General features: G+C 44.9%; 1 protein-coding gene across 5 annotated transcripts in view; it reads right to left on the reverse strand.

Annotated features, from left to right (window-relative positions):
- Positions 1-12,730, reverse strand: part of B4GALNT2 (beta-1,4-N-acetyl-galactosaminyltransferase 2) — a 412,142-nt gene that overhangs the window by 154,649 nt on the left and 244,763 nt on the right. For all 5 annotated transcript variants that reach the window (XM_029605962.1, XM_029605961.1, XM_029605960.1 and 2 more), the window contains exons 4-5: positions 6,328-6,434; positions 5,053-5,090 (exon numbers count right to left, since the gene is read on the reverse strand). In XM_029605962.1, the coding sequence (XP_029461822.1) occupies positions 5,053-5,090; positions 6,328-6,434 (145 nt within the window). The remainder of the gene's footprint in view (positions 1-5,052; positions 5,091-6,327; positions 6,435-12,730) is intronic.

Below are 12,730 nucleotides of genomic sequence, written 5' to 3' on the forward strand. Positions count from 1 at the left end.
AAAAGCAGGGGGCCCATGGTGTGAGGCCTCAGGGAAGTAAATCTGAAACCAGAGCACGGATCTGCATCACAATTGCTGCTGAAGGGGAGGAGTTAGAAGTGCTGGAGAGAGATTGCTTCTCCTTCTCTTCCTTCCCTGAACAAGCAGGAAGGAGAAGAAGGAGCAACAGTGATTTTGGCCTACCTTTGCCACGCCACCTCCCAAAAATGTGGCACTTTAGGCAGCTGTCTAGTCTGCCTTATAGAAACATAGGAAATGACAGCAGAAAAGGACCAAACGGTCCATCCAGTCTGTTATGTCCGCCAGCCACGATACCCGTGGCCGGCCTTCCTCAACTTCCGCCGTGACAGGGGATAGACTCTAGTCCCTTCCGACGTGGGGGGAGCGCCTCCAGCGCTGCCTCCCTCGTGGCGGCCGTGCCGGCGGTTGGTGCCGTGGGGTGTGGCAGAGACTCCATCACTGCTTTCTCAGCTGACCCGCCCTCCTAGGCATACACGCTCGCCTCACTGGAACTTTTAAAGGGCTCGCAGTGGGAACCAGGCCACGGACCCCAGATGATGATGTTACACCCTGCAACAGGCCCCTTGCTCCTAGATGCCACTGGGCCTCGAGTTCTCGACTTCTGCTTCTTCCAGATTGCTTGCTTGGACCTTGACCATTGTTTCATCTGACCACGCCTGCCTTCTCCGTGCTTCGACCATTGCTTCGTATGACCATGCCTACCTTCTCCATGCCTTGACCATTGCTTCATCTCACCATGCCTGCCTTCTCCGTGCCTTGACCATTGCTTCGTCTGACCATGCCTGCTATCTTCGTGTCCTGACCATTGCTACGAACGACTACACCATAGACTTTCTTGAGTCCAGAGGTCTATGTTGCTTGCCTCAACTCCTACTTGTTGTCGGTCCTGATCTTTGCCTATCCTCTGGATGTGGACTGATAAGGCTTAGGCCTTCCCTTGCTCGAACACCTCCAGTCTTTCCTAGTTCCTTTGGCGCCCAAGTTCCTTATCAAATACAGTCCAGGATAGGACTACGCCACCTACAGGTTTCTGTCTCTGGGCTGAACCATCTCTTATCTTTAGCTACCCTCGAGGCCTACCTAAGTCCTTCCGGCCCCGGCACCCAAAGGCTCAACCCACGGGGAACGAGAGCTGGTATAGGTAAAGCTCCAGCGGCCTCTGCCCTTCAGTCCTTTATGCCTGCCGATGATTGGGCACCCGTATATCCCTACCTATGGGTTGCATCAACACTACTTCAGTCCAAGGGTCCACCTCTGCCGCAACAGATTGCAAAGGCCATGGACTCGGCGGATCTGTCAGCCCTCCAGGCCATGCCGGGCTTAGCCCAGAAGATACAAGAGCAGCAACATTTCCTGGAGGCATTAGCTGCATCAATTGAATGGATGAATTCCTGCTTGGATTTCCAGCTGGTGGATTTTGTCACATTGAAGTCCATTCCCAGACTAGTCCTGAAACTTCAGAGTCTCCAAGCGACCCTAGAGGTAGTAGTAGCGGACGTAAATCGTCTTGCTGCTCGTCAAAACTCCATGCCACAGTTCAATGCACCACTACCATCCTTGGCGGCCTCTGTGCCAACTCCCGATCCTAGACGGGCAGTCATCTCCTTGCCGGCACCGCCGCACTACTCAGGAGACCCCAAACAATGTTGGAGTTTTCTAAACCAATGTCAGATGCATTTTACTCTACAGTCCGCACTTTTCCCGAACGACTTGGTCAAGACAACATTTATTCTGTCTCTATTGGACGGCAAGGCCCTGACCTGGGCTTCTCCACTGTGGGAATGTTCCGATCCTCTGCTATCTAATCTTCCCCAGTTTACGGCTGCCTTTAGGCAAATTTTTGATGAACCTGGTAGGCTCCCCTCGATGGGTTCCAACTTGTTGCAGTTAAGACAAGGGACTCGCTCTTTGACCGATTGCGAATTGAGTTCCGCACGTTGGTCACAGAGCTGAACTGGCAGGGGGACAGTCTACATGCCATTTTTTTGGAAGGATTGGCACCCAGGCTTAAATACGAACTCACTGTACGAGAGATTCCTGCATCCCTTGAAGGTCTAATTGACTTAACTGGGAAATTAGACCGACAACTCTAGGAGCGGGCCCGAGAAAACCGGTCTATTCAGAGGATCCACCCTAGGACCCCACTCCCTTCTGTTGGGAACTGTCTACTGCTCTTGGAAAACTCTGCTGAAGAACCTATGCAACTGGGCCGTTCCCATATTTTGTAGGAAGAAAAACCCCGCTGTCGCCAACTCGCCCTTTGTTTGTATTGCGGGAACCAAGGTCACCATTGTCTTCAATGGCCTGAGAAAAAGGAACCGTTGTCGCGTCGAGGAATCATGGATTTGATAGCCCTTGGTCTAGCTACAGTATCACCTTTGTTTCTACTACCAGCCTCCCTGGAACAATCCTCTATCTGCTTCACCACCCAGGTCCTAGTGGACTCCGGTGCGGGGGCAATTTTATCCAGCAAAACCTCGTGGACCAATACCGAATTTCCACGTGCTCCTTGACTTCACCACTGGCTCTAGCCTCTGTCCATGGAGACTTCCTTTCCGGATTGGTGACTTGAGTTACACATCCTGTGACACTAACGGTAGGACCTGATCACACCGAGCTCATTACCATTTACGTCCTTCCCAAGGCTGTGAACCCAGTTATACTAGGCCTGCTGTGGCTACAAAGACATCAGCCACAGTTCGATTGGACCTCAGCAGACCTTATTCAGTGGGGCCCACAATGTTAAAAAACCTGTTTGGAACCGGAGGAGCCTTCCTGCTCTCTGATTGTGGCTACCACTCTACCTAATCATCCAAATCCAAGCATGAAATCCAAGCATGAGGAGACTCAGACTAATTTCAACTTCCTCTGCAAGAATCTTTTAAATACCATCTTTACACAGCTGAAGGAGCAACTGTCACATAGGACGGCCGAATACGAAGCCTTAGAAAGGGAACACAAGCAAACTATGAAAGGATTTGTGTCCCTCCTGTCCTTCAAGGAAGAAGAAATCCAGAATCTACATGTCCTCCTATAACAAAAAGGAGAGGGGAAAGTCTCTCAATGTACCCGAAGTTGCGGACAACCTATGTCTCTGCCTACAAAACTACCAGAAAGGGGGCCTTGAAGAGGGGGTACTGTTATGTCCGCCTGCCACGATAACCATGGCCAGCCTTCTTCACCTTCTGCCGTGACAGGAGATAGACTCCAGTCCCTTCCGTCGTGGGGGGAGCGCCTTCAGCGCTGCCTCCCTCGCGGCAGCCTTGCCGGTGGTTGGTGCCGTTGCAGCGCGGCAGAGATGCCATCGCTGCTTTCTCAGCCGACCCGCCCTCCTAGGCGCACGCGACTCACTAGGACTTTTAAAGGGCCCACAGCAGGAACCAGGCTGCGGACCCCAGATGATGAAGTCATACCCTGCATAGTATATATACTCCAGTGTTCCACAGAAGCTTTGCCTTTGCAACAGGTCCCTTGCTCCTAGTTGCCACCGGGCCTCGAATTCTCGACTTCTGCTTCTTCCAGATTACTTGCTTGGACCTTGACCAATGTTTCGTCTGACCATGCCTGCCTTCTCCGTGCCTCGGCCATTGCTTCGTCTGACCACGCCTGCCTTCTCCGTGCCTTGACCATTGCTTCATCTGATCACGCCTGCCTTCTCCATGCCTTGACCATTGCTTCATCTGACCATGACTGCCTTCTCCGTGCCTTGGCCATTGCTTTGTCTGATCATGCTTGCTATCTCTGTGTCCTGACCATTGCTATGAATGACTATGCCATAGATTTTCTTGAGTCCAGAGTTCTATGTTACTTGCCTCAACTCCTACTTGTCGCTGGCCCTGATCTTCGCCTATCCTCTGGATTTAGACTTATAAGGCTTAGGTCTTCCCTTGCTCTAACGCATCCAGTCTTTCCTAGTTCCTTTGGCACCCAAGTTCGGTATCAAATCCAGTCCAGGATAGGACTATGCCACCTACTGGCTACTGTCTCTGGGCTGAACCATCTCTCATCTTTAGCTACCCTCGAGGCCCACCTAAGTCCTGCCGGCCCCGGCACCCAAGGTTCAACCTGCTGGGAATGAGGGCTGGTATAGGTGAAGCTCCAGCTGCCTCTGCCCTTCAGCCCATTCCGCCTGCCGACAGTGGGGACCCATAGGTCCCTACCTATGGGTTGCATCAACCTCACCTCGGTCCAAGGGTCCACCTCCGCCGCAACACAGTCTGCCCAGCAAGCTTATGTTAGCATCTGCTGCACCATACAGGTCATCCCCGTTTCCCAAACCGTCCAAGTCAGGGCCCTTATTGGTTGCTGTCTGAGTCCAATTTCCCATTAGATTAAGATAATACTTACATTGCAGTAAGAGTCCTAATTTTATTGCTTCTGTGGGTTTTGCAAATTTGCAATTTAAAAAAGCCTTACCAGCTAGCTGTTTCCTGCAATAATATATGTGTTCTCTGCTGCCAATAATTGCAGTGGCTAATCCCTAAGTCAAATGACTTCTCCTCCAAGAACTTAACCTAACCTTTTTAAAACCCAGCTACACTAACTGCACTAACCACATCCTCTGGCAACAAATTCCAGAGCTTAATTGTGCATTGAGTGAAAAAGAATTTTCTACGATTTGTTTTAAATGTGCTACTTGCTAATTTCATGGAGTGCCCCCTTGGCCTTCTATTATCCAAAAGATTAGATAACTGATTCACATTTTATCCATTCTAGACCTCTCATGATTTTAAAGACTTTTATCATATCCCTCCTCAGCCCTCTCTTCTCCAAGTTGAACAGTCCTAACCTCTTTAGCCTTTCCTCATATGGGAAATAAAAACCTACCATATAAAGTGAAATAAAATTACTGTCTTGTGGTATTGAAGATTTATTTTATTTATTTTATATATTTAAGCATTTTATATACCGTCATTCCTAATAAAGATCACAACGGTTCACAAGACAGTCATAGATAATCAAACTGCTAATTCACTACATTCATGTGCAGTGGCATTCTCAGATTTTCAAATATCGTAATTCTATACTTACCCCAAACATTTCATCATCTGGTCTATGGATTCTTAGTCCTAGGGGCAACACAGATTAAAATTACTATAAAGATATTTCTAGAACAGAAAAGTTTTGTCAGATATTTCCTATACTCCCACAATCCAGTCAGGACCCTCCTTTATTCAGATCCTGTTTTGTCAGGTCTCTTCATAGTCTATTATCCCATAGCTCAAATCCCAATTCCTTTTTAGCCCAGCTATCAGTCCTCCCTTGAGCTTTTCCCAATACAGTTCTATCAGTAAGGAAGTGGCATCCCTCCTCTGGTGGGAATCTAGCAGCTGTATCAGAGACAAGTGCTATGAGTCCCAAGCAGAAAGTGTTAATGATGTGATGATGGTATAATGGTATTCTTTTTTTCGGTATTTATATATATATATTTTTTATATATATATATTTTTTTTTAACTTGTACACGCTATGGTAAAATTACTTTTACTGGCCTTTCTTCTTTCCAGCTTGTTGCAAGCTTCCAAGTTCTCGCCCCCTGTTGATTGTAACTTTGACTTATTCCTACTTATTGTTAACTTTCGTTTACGTGAATTTGTTACTCTAGTTTTTTCCCTTTGTTAAACTGTAAACCGATCCGATATGGTAATTTACTATGAAGGTCGGTATAAAAAAATGGCCAGTGTGAATTTCACTAATGGCAGCTGCTGGCCCGGGAGTGGGAGTTTGATCCTGGACCCCTTGCTAGACCACCAAGAGTTTTTGTTGAGTCCTGGGGGGTCAGGAGTATGGGTTAGGGTGGGTGGAAGGATCTGCTGGTGGGGGTCCTCAATATTATAATAAATGGGAAAGGTTAGGGCAGGTTCTGGAGATTTTTTTCCTAACTTGATTTTTTTGGCACCCCCCCAAAAACAAAATAGGAAAAACAACATGATATTTTGTGTTTTTTCCTATCAAGTCTTATTTTTAATTCCAAAATGCAACAAAACAGAAAATATCGGTATTTCCTATTTTGTTGCAAACGAATGCCCACCCCTAGAAGCTAACGTTTATCTATGGCATAGATTGCTGACTTGCTCAACTATCCAAGACATGAATATATTCCATAGCAATAAAATAGTTCATTGTCAAGAACACAGCAATACTAGAACCAGGAGATTGAGGCAACAGCACTATTAGATGCCCACCAAAAAACATATACATCATCATTCTATCTGCAACTTAGCAATCTTAGGGTTCTATTTTCAGGAGAGAACATCCAGGACTTTGGTTTGGAACTGGAGTTCATGTTTGAGCAAAACAGTGATACCTGGGACCAAAATGGTATGAAGGGGATTTACTTCTACTCCATGGATAGGGTAACTCAGCGGGGAGTTTGGCTCAGCTAGGAGCACCTTCTGATCCTGAAACGCATACCTGCAGGAAAGCCAGAAAAGTCTCACATCAGGGAAAAAAGAATACAGAGAATGCTAAGAAGGTGGCTAAGGATAGATTTTCATATGCCATTATTCACTCAAAATTATGTAACTACAAAATATTAGATTTAAAACTCAAGAAAGAAGGTGCCCTATGTCATTCTTTTCCACCCTTCTGGAAACCATATTTGGGGGAGGGGGTGTTTCTCCATATCCTACTGGGGTGATCAAGGTATAATGAGGATGTTATTATAGGGATCCATTATCTTACCCACCCGGGGGGTCTTCACCATTACGCTCTTCCCAGATAGTAGGGGTGTGCATTCGGATTGACCGCATTAGTGAAACGCAACTCATTTTTTTTTTTTACTTAAAAAATTGATTCGACATAAACGATCGGATTTCCCACATATCGAACATAGATATGTTCGATATGTGGGAAATCGCGATTGTTGAGCCAAAATAAAAATATAAACCCCCTCACCCTCCTTGATCCCCCCCCCCCCGACTTACCACAACTCCCTGGTGATGGAGCGGAGTGAGGACGCCATTTCTGCAATCCTTGGCGAGAAGCATGTGACGTCGGCGGCACGTCGAGTGACGCCGGTGTCACGTGATTCCCGGCTCGTTCGCGCCGGACGGCTCGTTCGGCCCAAAAAGAACTTTTGGCCAGCTTGGGGGGGTCAGGAGGCCTCCTGGCCCCCTCAAGCTGGCCAAAAGTTCTTTTTGGGCCGAACGAGCCGTCCGGCGCGAACTTGCCGGGAATCATGTGACGTCGGCGTCACGTGATTCCCGGCTCGTTCGCGCCGGACGAACGAGCCGTCCGGCGCGAACGAGCCGGGAATCACGTGACGCCGACGTCACATAATTCCCGGCAAGTTTGCGCCGGACGGCTCGTTCGGCCCAAAAAGAACTTTTGGCCAGCTTGGGGGGGCCTCCTGACCCCCTCAAGCTGGCCAAAAGTTCTTTTTGGGCCGAACGAGCCGTCCGGCGCGAACTCGCCGGGAATCACGTGACGCCGCGTCACTCGACGTGCCGCCGACGTCACATGCTTCTCGCCAAGGATTGCAGAAATGACGTCCTCACTCCTCGCTCGATCACCAGGGAGTTGTGGTAAGTCTGGGGGGGGGGATTAAGGAGGGTGAGGGGGTTTAAATTTTTTTTTTGCACATATGTACATATACCCAACTCATTGGATTTTTTTTATGTCCATATTGGCCGCAAGTGGGACCCCCTTTCGGACATAAAAAATATGAACATAAAATTTTGCTCTGCACATCCCTACCAGATAGGTTTATAACCCACCTAATACAAGGCTCTCCCAGAGGTTGAGAGGGGAAGCAGGGATAAAGCTGGATTATTGAAAAGAAAAAATCATCTGTCAGAGGATATTATTTAGTTTGCTTTATTGTCTAAAGATGTGGCTAGTAGAAGAGCGATGATAATTCAATAAACAATTTCACATTACATTTTAAATTTTATATTTAATAATAAGTACTTGTTATAAAACTTAGTAACAGTACTCTATAGTTATAGTTAACTGAAACTCCTGAATTTTAAATACTATAACTTACATTTCTTATAGGTCTAATTTTACAACATAGAGCACTGTGACCAGATAGATTTTTTTAGTAATACTTTCTCTTCATTTCTCAACCAATGTAATGTAAGAATAAACTGCTATTAATCAATAAGGAATAGTAGCTTGAGTTCTAGTTAATGTTTGGGTACATGCCAGGTACTTGTGACTTGGATTGGCCACTGCTGGAAACAGGATAGACCTTTGGTCTTATGTAGCTGTGAACTTCCTTCCCTGTTGTCATATTGGTGGTCAAGGAATAAGGCTTCTGGGTTTCCAGTAAAGTGAAAGAAGTTCAGTAGATGGTAAAAGCTACAGTGAATTTACACAGTAATATATATGACTTAAATTTTACCAATAAATACATTTTATTTTAGAAAAATCAGCTGGCAGGAAAAAGTTAAGTTATTCTCAAATTACTTTCAATACATAACTCTGCTGATAGATATGTAATCCTTCTTTGCAAAGTTCTCTGTCCCTCTCTATGAAACTTGATTGTAAAATAAGATCATGTCTCTTTAATTAGACTGTTTAACTATGATTAAAAGGCTGTTGTGAATGCCTACATGTGGATAACCACTTTTTGAAATGTGCACACCTTACTCTTTTTGTTAGACTGTAGTTTTTCTGATAGGAACTATCCCTGCTTCTGTAATATCTCTATTGTAAATAGTTCCTTGCCTAGTTAATTTCCATATAAACCTGTTGGCACAGGGATCACCAGGATGCTTCTTGGGACATAAAACTTTCATGGGACCCTCTCTTAGGTCTTCCCGGCTGAAATCGGGGCTTTTTAAATTTTATTTTTATCTATTTTTGCCTGTTTTTAAAGTTTTAATTCTTCTCCAGGCCAGGACCTGTTGAATGCTAACATCATCAGTGACATCAGCGGGATTAAGGCCTGCTTGCTACTATTGCGCTGTGGGCTTTCCTAAGGCCCTTGATGTCTTTGGTCACCCTCCTGCAGTGTGTTTAATTTTTTAATTCACTGCCCACCCCATCTTTGGTGGGAGCATTGGTAGTGGTAGCTTCCTATGCCGCACTGCTTGCTTTTTCTGCAGCTTCTAAATTGCCGCAGGAGATCCTTTCATGCTCCTGCGACTCTGAGCAGCGTCATGGATCACTCTTCTAAGGCTCCTCCTGGCCACTGCAAGACTGTGGGGAACTTTCACATTATTCCCGCAGCATCTCTACCACCACAGCACACAGCTGCTGGAAAACAGTACCATGCTACCTGAACCAGGCCCATTGGAGCCCCATGAGAGGCCTTGCCACTTCCCCATGGCAGCTCCAGAATTTCAGCCCTAATCATCTCCTAACTCCTGGGTCCACAAGTGCCCTGACTGTATCAAAGTATCTCACAATGCCAGGGGCTAGAGTCACCAAACAGGAAATTATATTTGTTTCTATTTTATTTAACCCCTGTCCACAATAAGATTCTTTCTTAAAAGATATATATATTTTCTTCTTGCAGAGATATTACGCTTCTTCAAATTATGTGGGTTCAGAGAAGTATGAAAGTGTTTTTCTCCCTTTTATCCTAAGGAGTGGAATTAGCTCAGTCACTACAAGTAGAATAGCTGACTAGAAATTAGTGTTTGTGCAGAATATTGCTCACAAATTCAGAACCTGGTTACTTAGGGTACCAACCTTCTATGTCCCTGGTCTCTGTCCTGTTCTGGTATCCGATACTCTGTCTTTACAAACTCACTAAGAAAAACTTTATGACTCTCTCATGTCCATCTTTCGTAAGCTATAGTATGTAGCTTATTCACTGGATACCTAGGTGATTTTTGTGAAACTAAGTAAAAGAAAAGATATGTTTCCCTGCCTTTTTCTGTTAAGTTCTTTTTTTGTTTATCCATAGGCTGTAATTCCCCAATTCATTACCTTTATTAAGGAATTTTTCCTCTTTGGACAAAAAATCCTTTTAGTCAGCCACTTATCGTTAATACAGATCTGTCATTGCTCCTTCTTATGCTGGCACTGCTGCTTCAGTGTCAGTTTATTAGTATTCCGCTAGCACAGAGAAAGGATTGAAATCTGCTGCAGGTAACAAAAAGTCACCTTTTTCTTATTCTAAGAAAGGAATGTTTTAACTTTAATTCCTTTCAAGTTAGCCAATTGATTTATCCTAAATTTGCCAAGTTTCACAACTTAATCACCCAAATAGTGACTTAAAGCTTTGGACAGCTGTCAGTGAGGGACAAATCTTTTAAAAGAGACTGTTAAGTACAAAAAAATGAAACTATTACATTTTCACTTTTGTTTCTTTAAGCTTATTGGTATTTATTACAGTTCATAAACTTTTGTCAGTCACTTCATTTCCACATTTCTGCTTCAACGATAAATTAATTTTCCTTTTATCTTATATTGAAAGAAAATTTGTTCTCAAATTAGTTTAAAAAACTCACTCTTTCTTTCCTGCTACACCATTTCAGAATGATTGGGTTTGGTCCCTCATCCAGTTGATAGAGAGAAAGAACAATCTCTTTTTTTTTTTTAATCCTTTGGCATCACTACTACATATATGTGGTGCAGTAACAGATAAATTAAATATGGGTGGATTTACACATGACTCTCATACACAAATAAGCATCACAAATGAACTTAATGAGAGTCTATATTTATTCAACCAAATAACATAATTCAAATACCCACATTAACATTATAAAATGCCACACACAACACATTCACACTACATCCATACCTTAAAAACATACTTCACACATGAAATCCACAGATTGGTACAGTATATATCATCAATAATTATAAACACAGGAACATCAAACTATATTTCTTATACTACCACAAAATAGTTTTAACACCAATTATACATGATGTTACAGCTGGTAACATCAATCATTAAAATAGGTAATTTTTTCATCTAATGTAGTCCATTAACTTTCCATACATATAATAACAACCACACAAAATCTCACACCCTTGTGTGTACAATTTACATGTCAGTATGTTTTTATTCCAATATGTAGATTCCTTTCATATTTCTTAAGATGATAAATGGAATAAATGGACAAAACACAATACTATCTAGTACAAACTAAAGATGGTAAATATTCCTATGGATAAACTCCAACGTACTATGTACTACTCCCAATCAGCCCAAATGGAAGATATCTTCCATTATAAATCGACTGTATCTTCTCCTACGGTAACCGCTGGATCAATATTCTTCCATTTAGTACACTTTTTGGGAAGAATATTGATCCAGCAGTTAACGTAGGAGAAGATACAGTCGATTTATAATGGAAGACATCTTATATTCGGGTTGATTGGAAGTAGTACATAGTACTTTGGAGTTTATCCATAGGAATATTTACCATCTTTAGTTTGGACTAGATAGTAGTTGTTGAGAATGTGGACCCTTGGGCCAGCTAGAGTGTATAGAAGGACCACTGAAAGAAGGCCAGTCGCCGGGTCCTCCACACCACCGGAGCTGTCACAGGCCTCCCTACCATGGGACGCCTGTGACAGCCCCTGCGACTTTGCCCCTCCCCGGCTTCCTCCTAGTGCATGCACGCGCCACCTGGGGGGCCTTAAAGGGCCCGCGGCAGGAAATCATCAGCAGCTCCTCCTATTTGACGTCAGAGCCTGCTGGCATTTAAACCAGCTCATACCTGCAGCAGGCGACTTGGCTACAGGTCTGCTTCCTCTGTGTTCTGATTTGGTCTCCTGTTCCAGCGTGTTCCTGTTCCTGTGCTCTGTTCCTGCTCCAGCTTTCCTGTTCCAGATCCTGCCTGCCCGTTCCTCTTCCTGGCCTTCTCCCTTTGGATTGATCTTCTGGCTTCCTGACCTCGGACTGGCTGTCGTGTATTCTTCTGGCTTCCTGACCTCAGACCAGCCGGTTGGCACTTTTACCTTGGGGTGAATTTGCCCTCAACTCCCACGTCTCGGCCAGCACCCAGTCTTCTCCCTTCCAAATAGTCTATGGAAGGTAGAGATGTGAATCGGAACTGGAATCTGTTCTGATTCCGGTTCTGATTCACATCGTGGGTTTTTTTTCCGTCCGGCCCGATCGCGGTTTTGTTTATCGGCTGCGCCCAAGCCGATAAACAAAAAACCCACCCCAACCCTTTAAAACGAATCCCTTAGCTTCCCCCCCCCCCCAAATCTTTTTACAGGTACCTGGTGGTCCAGTGGGGGTCCCGGGAGCGATCTCCCGCTCCCGGGCCGTCGGCTGCCACTAATCAAAATGGCGCAGATGGCCTTTGCCCTTACCATTTGACAGGGTATCCATGCCATTGGCCGACCGATGTGGGAGGAGCATGGGCAGAGTTTTGGGTGGGAGTAGGCTGAGAATGGGTGGGGCTTAGACTGGACATAAACCTGATTGGCTGATATCAATTTCGAGTGACAGTGTACCTGTTATACTACTGTCGCTTACTGTAGTGCTTTGGATGGTGCAAATGAGAAGAAAGAGATATCCAGGAGACAGTGGCCCCAGGGACGTTTGCTGTGACACCCTGTATTAGAAACATCTAAACCAAGAGGGGGGTGGGGGGAGAGGTTATAGAATATTCTTCCATTTGCTGAACTAGGTGGTTGCCTAATGTGCCACAATTTGTGGCATGGCAAAAAGCTTGGAGATTTCAATATGCTACCTATCCACTTTTAAGGCACAGCACCCCAAGAGAAAAGTGAATGGATTCTGGGTATATGTGAAGGGTGGGTTCAAACAGGAAGCTGAGTGGGTAAAA

The sequence above is a fragment of the Rhinatrema bivittatum genome, chromosome 6, assembly GCF_901001135.1.
Source record: "Rhinatrema bivittatum chromosome 6, aRhiBiv1.1, whole genome shotgun sequence".
Classification (NCBI taxonomy): domain Eukaryota; kingdom Metazoa; phylum Chordata; class Amphibia; order Gymnophiona; family Rhinatrematidae; genus Rhinatrema; species Rhinatrema bivittatum.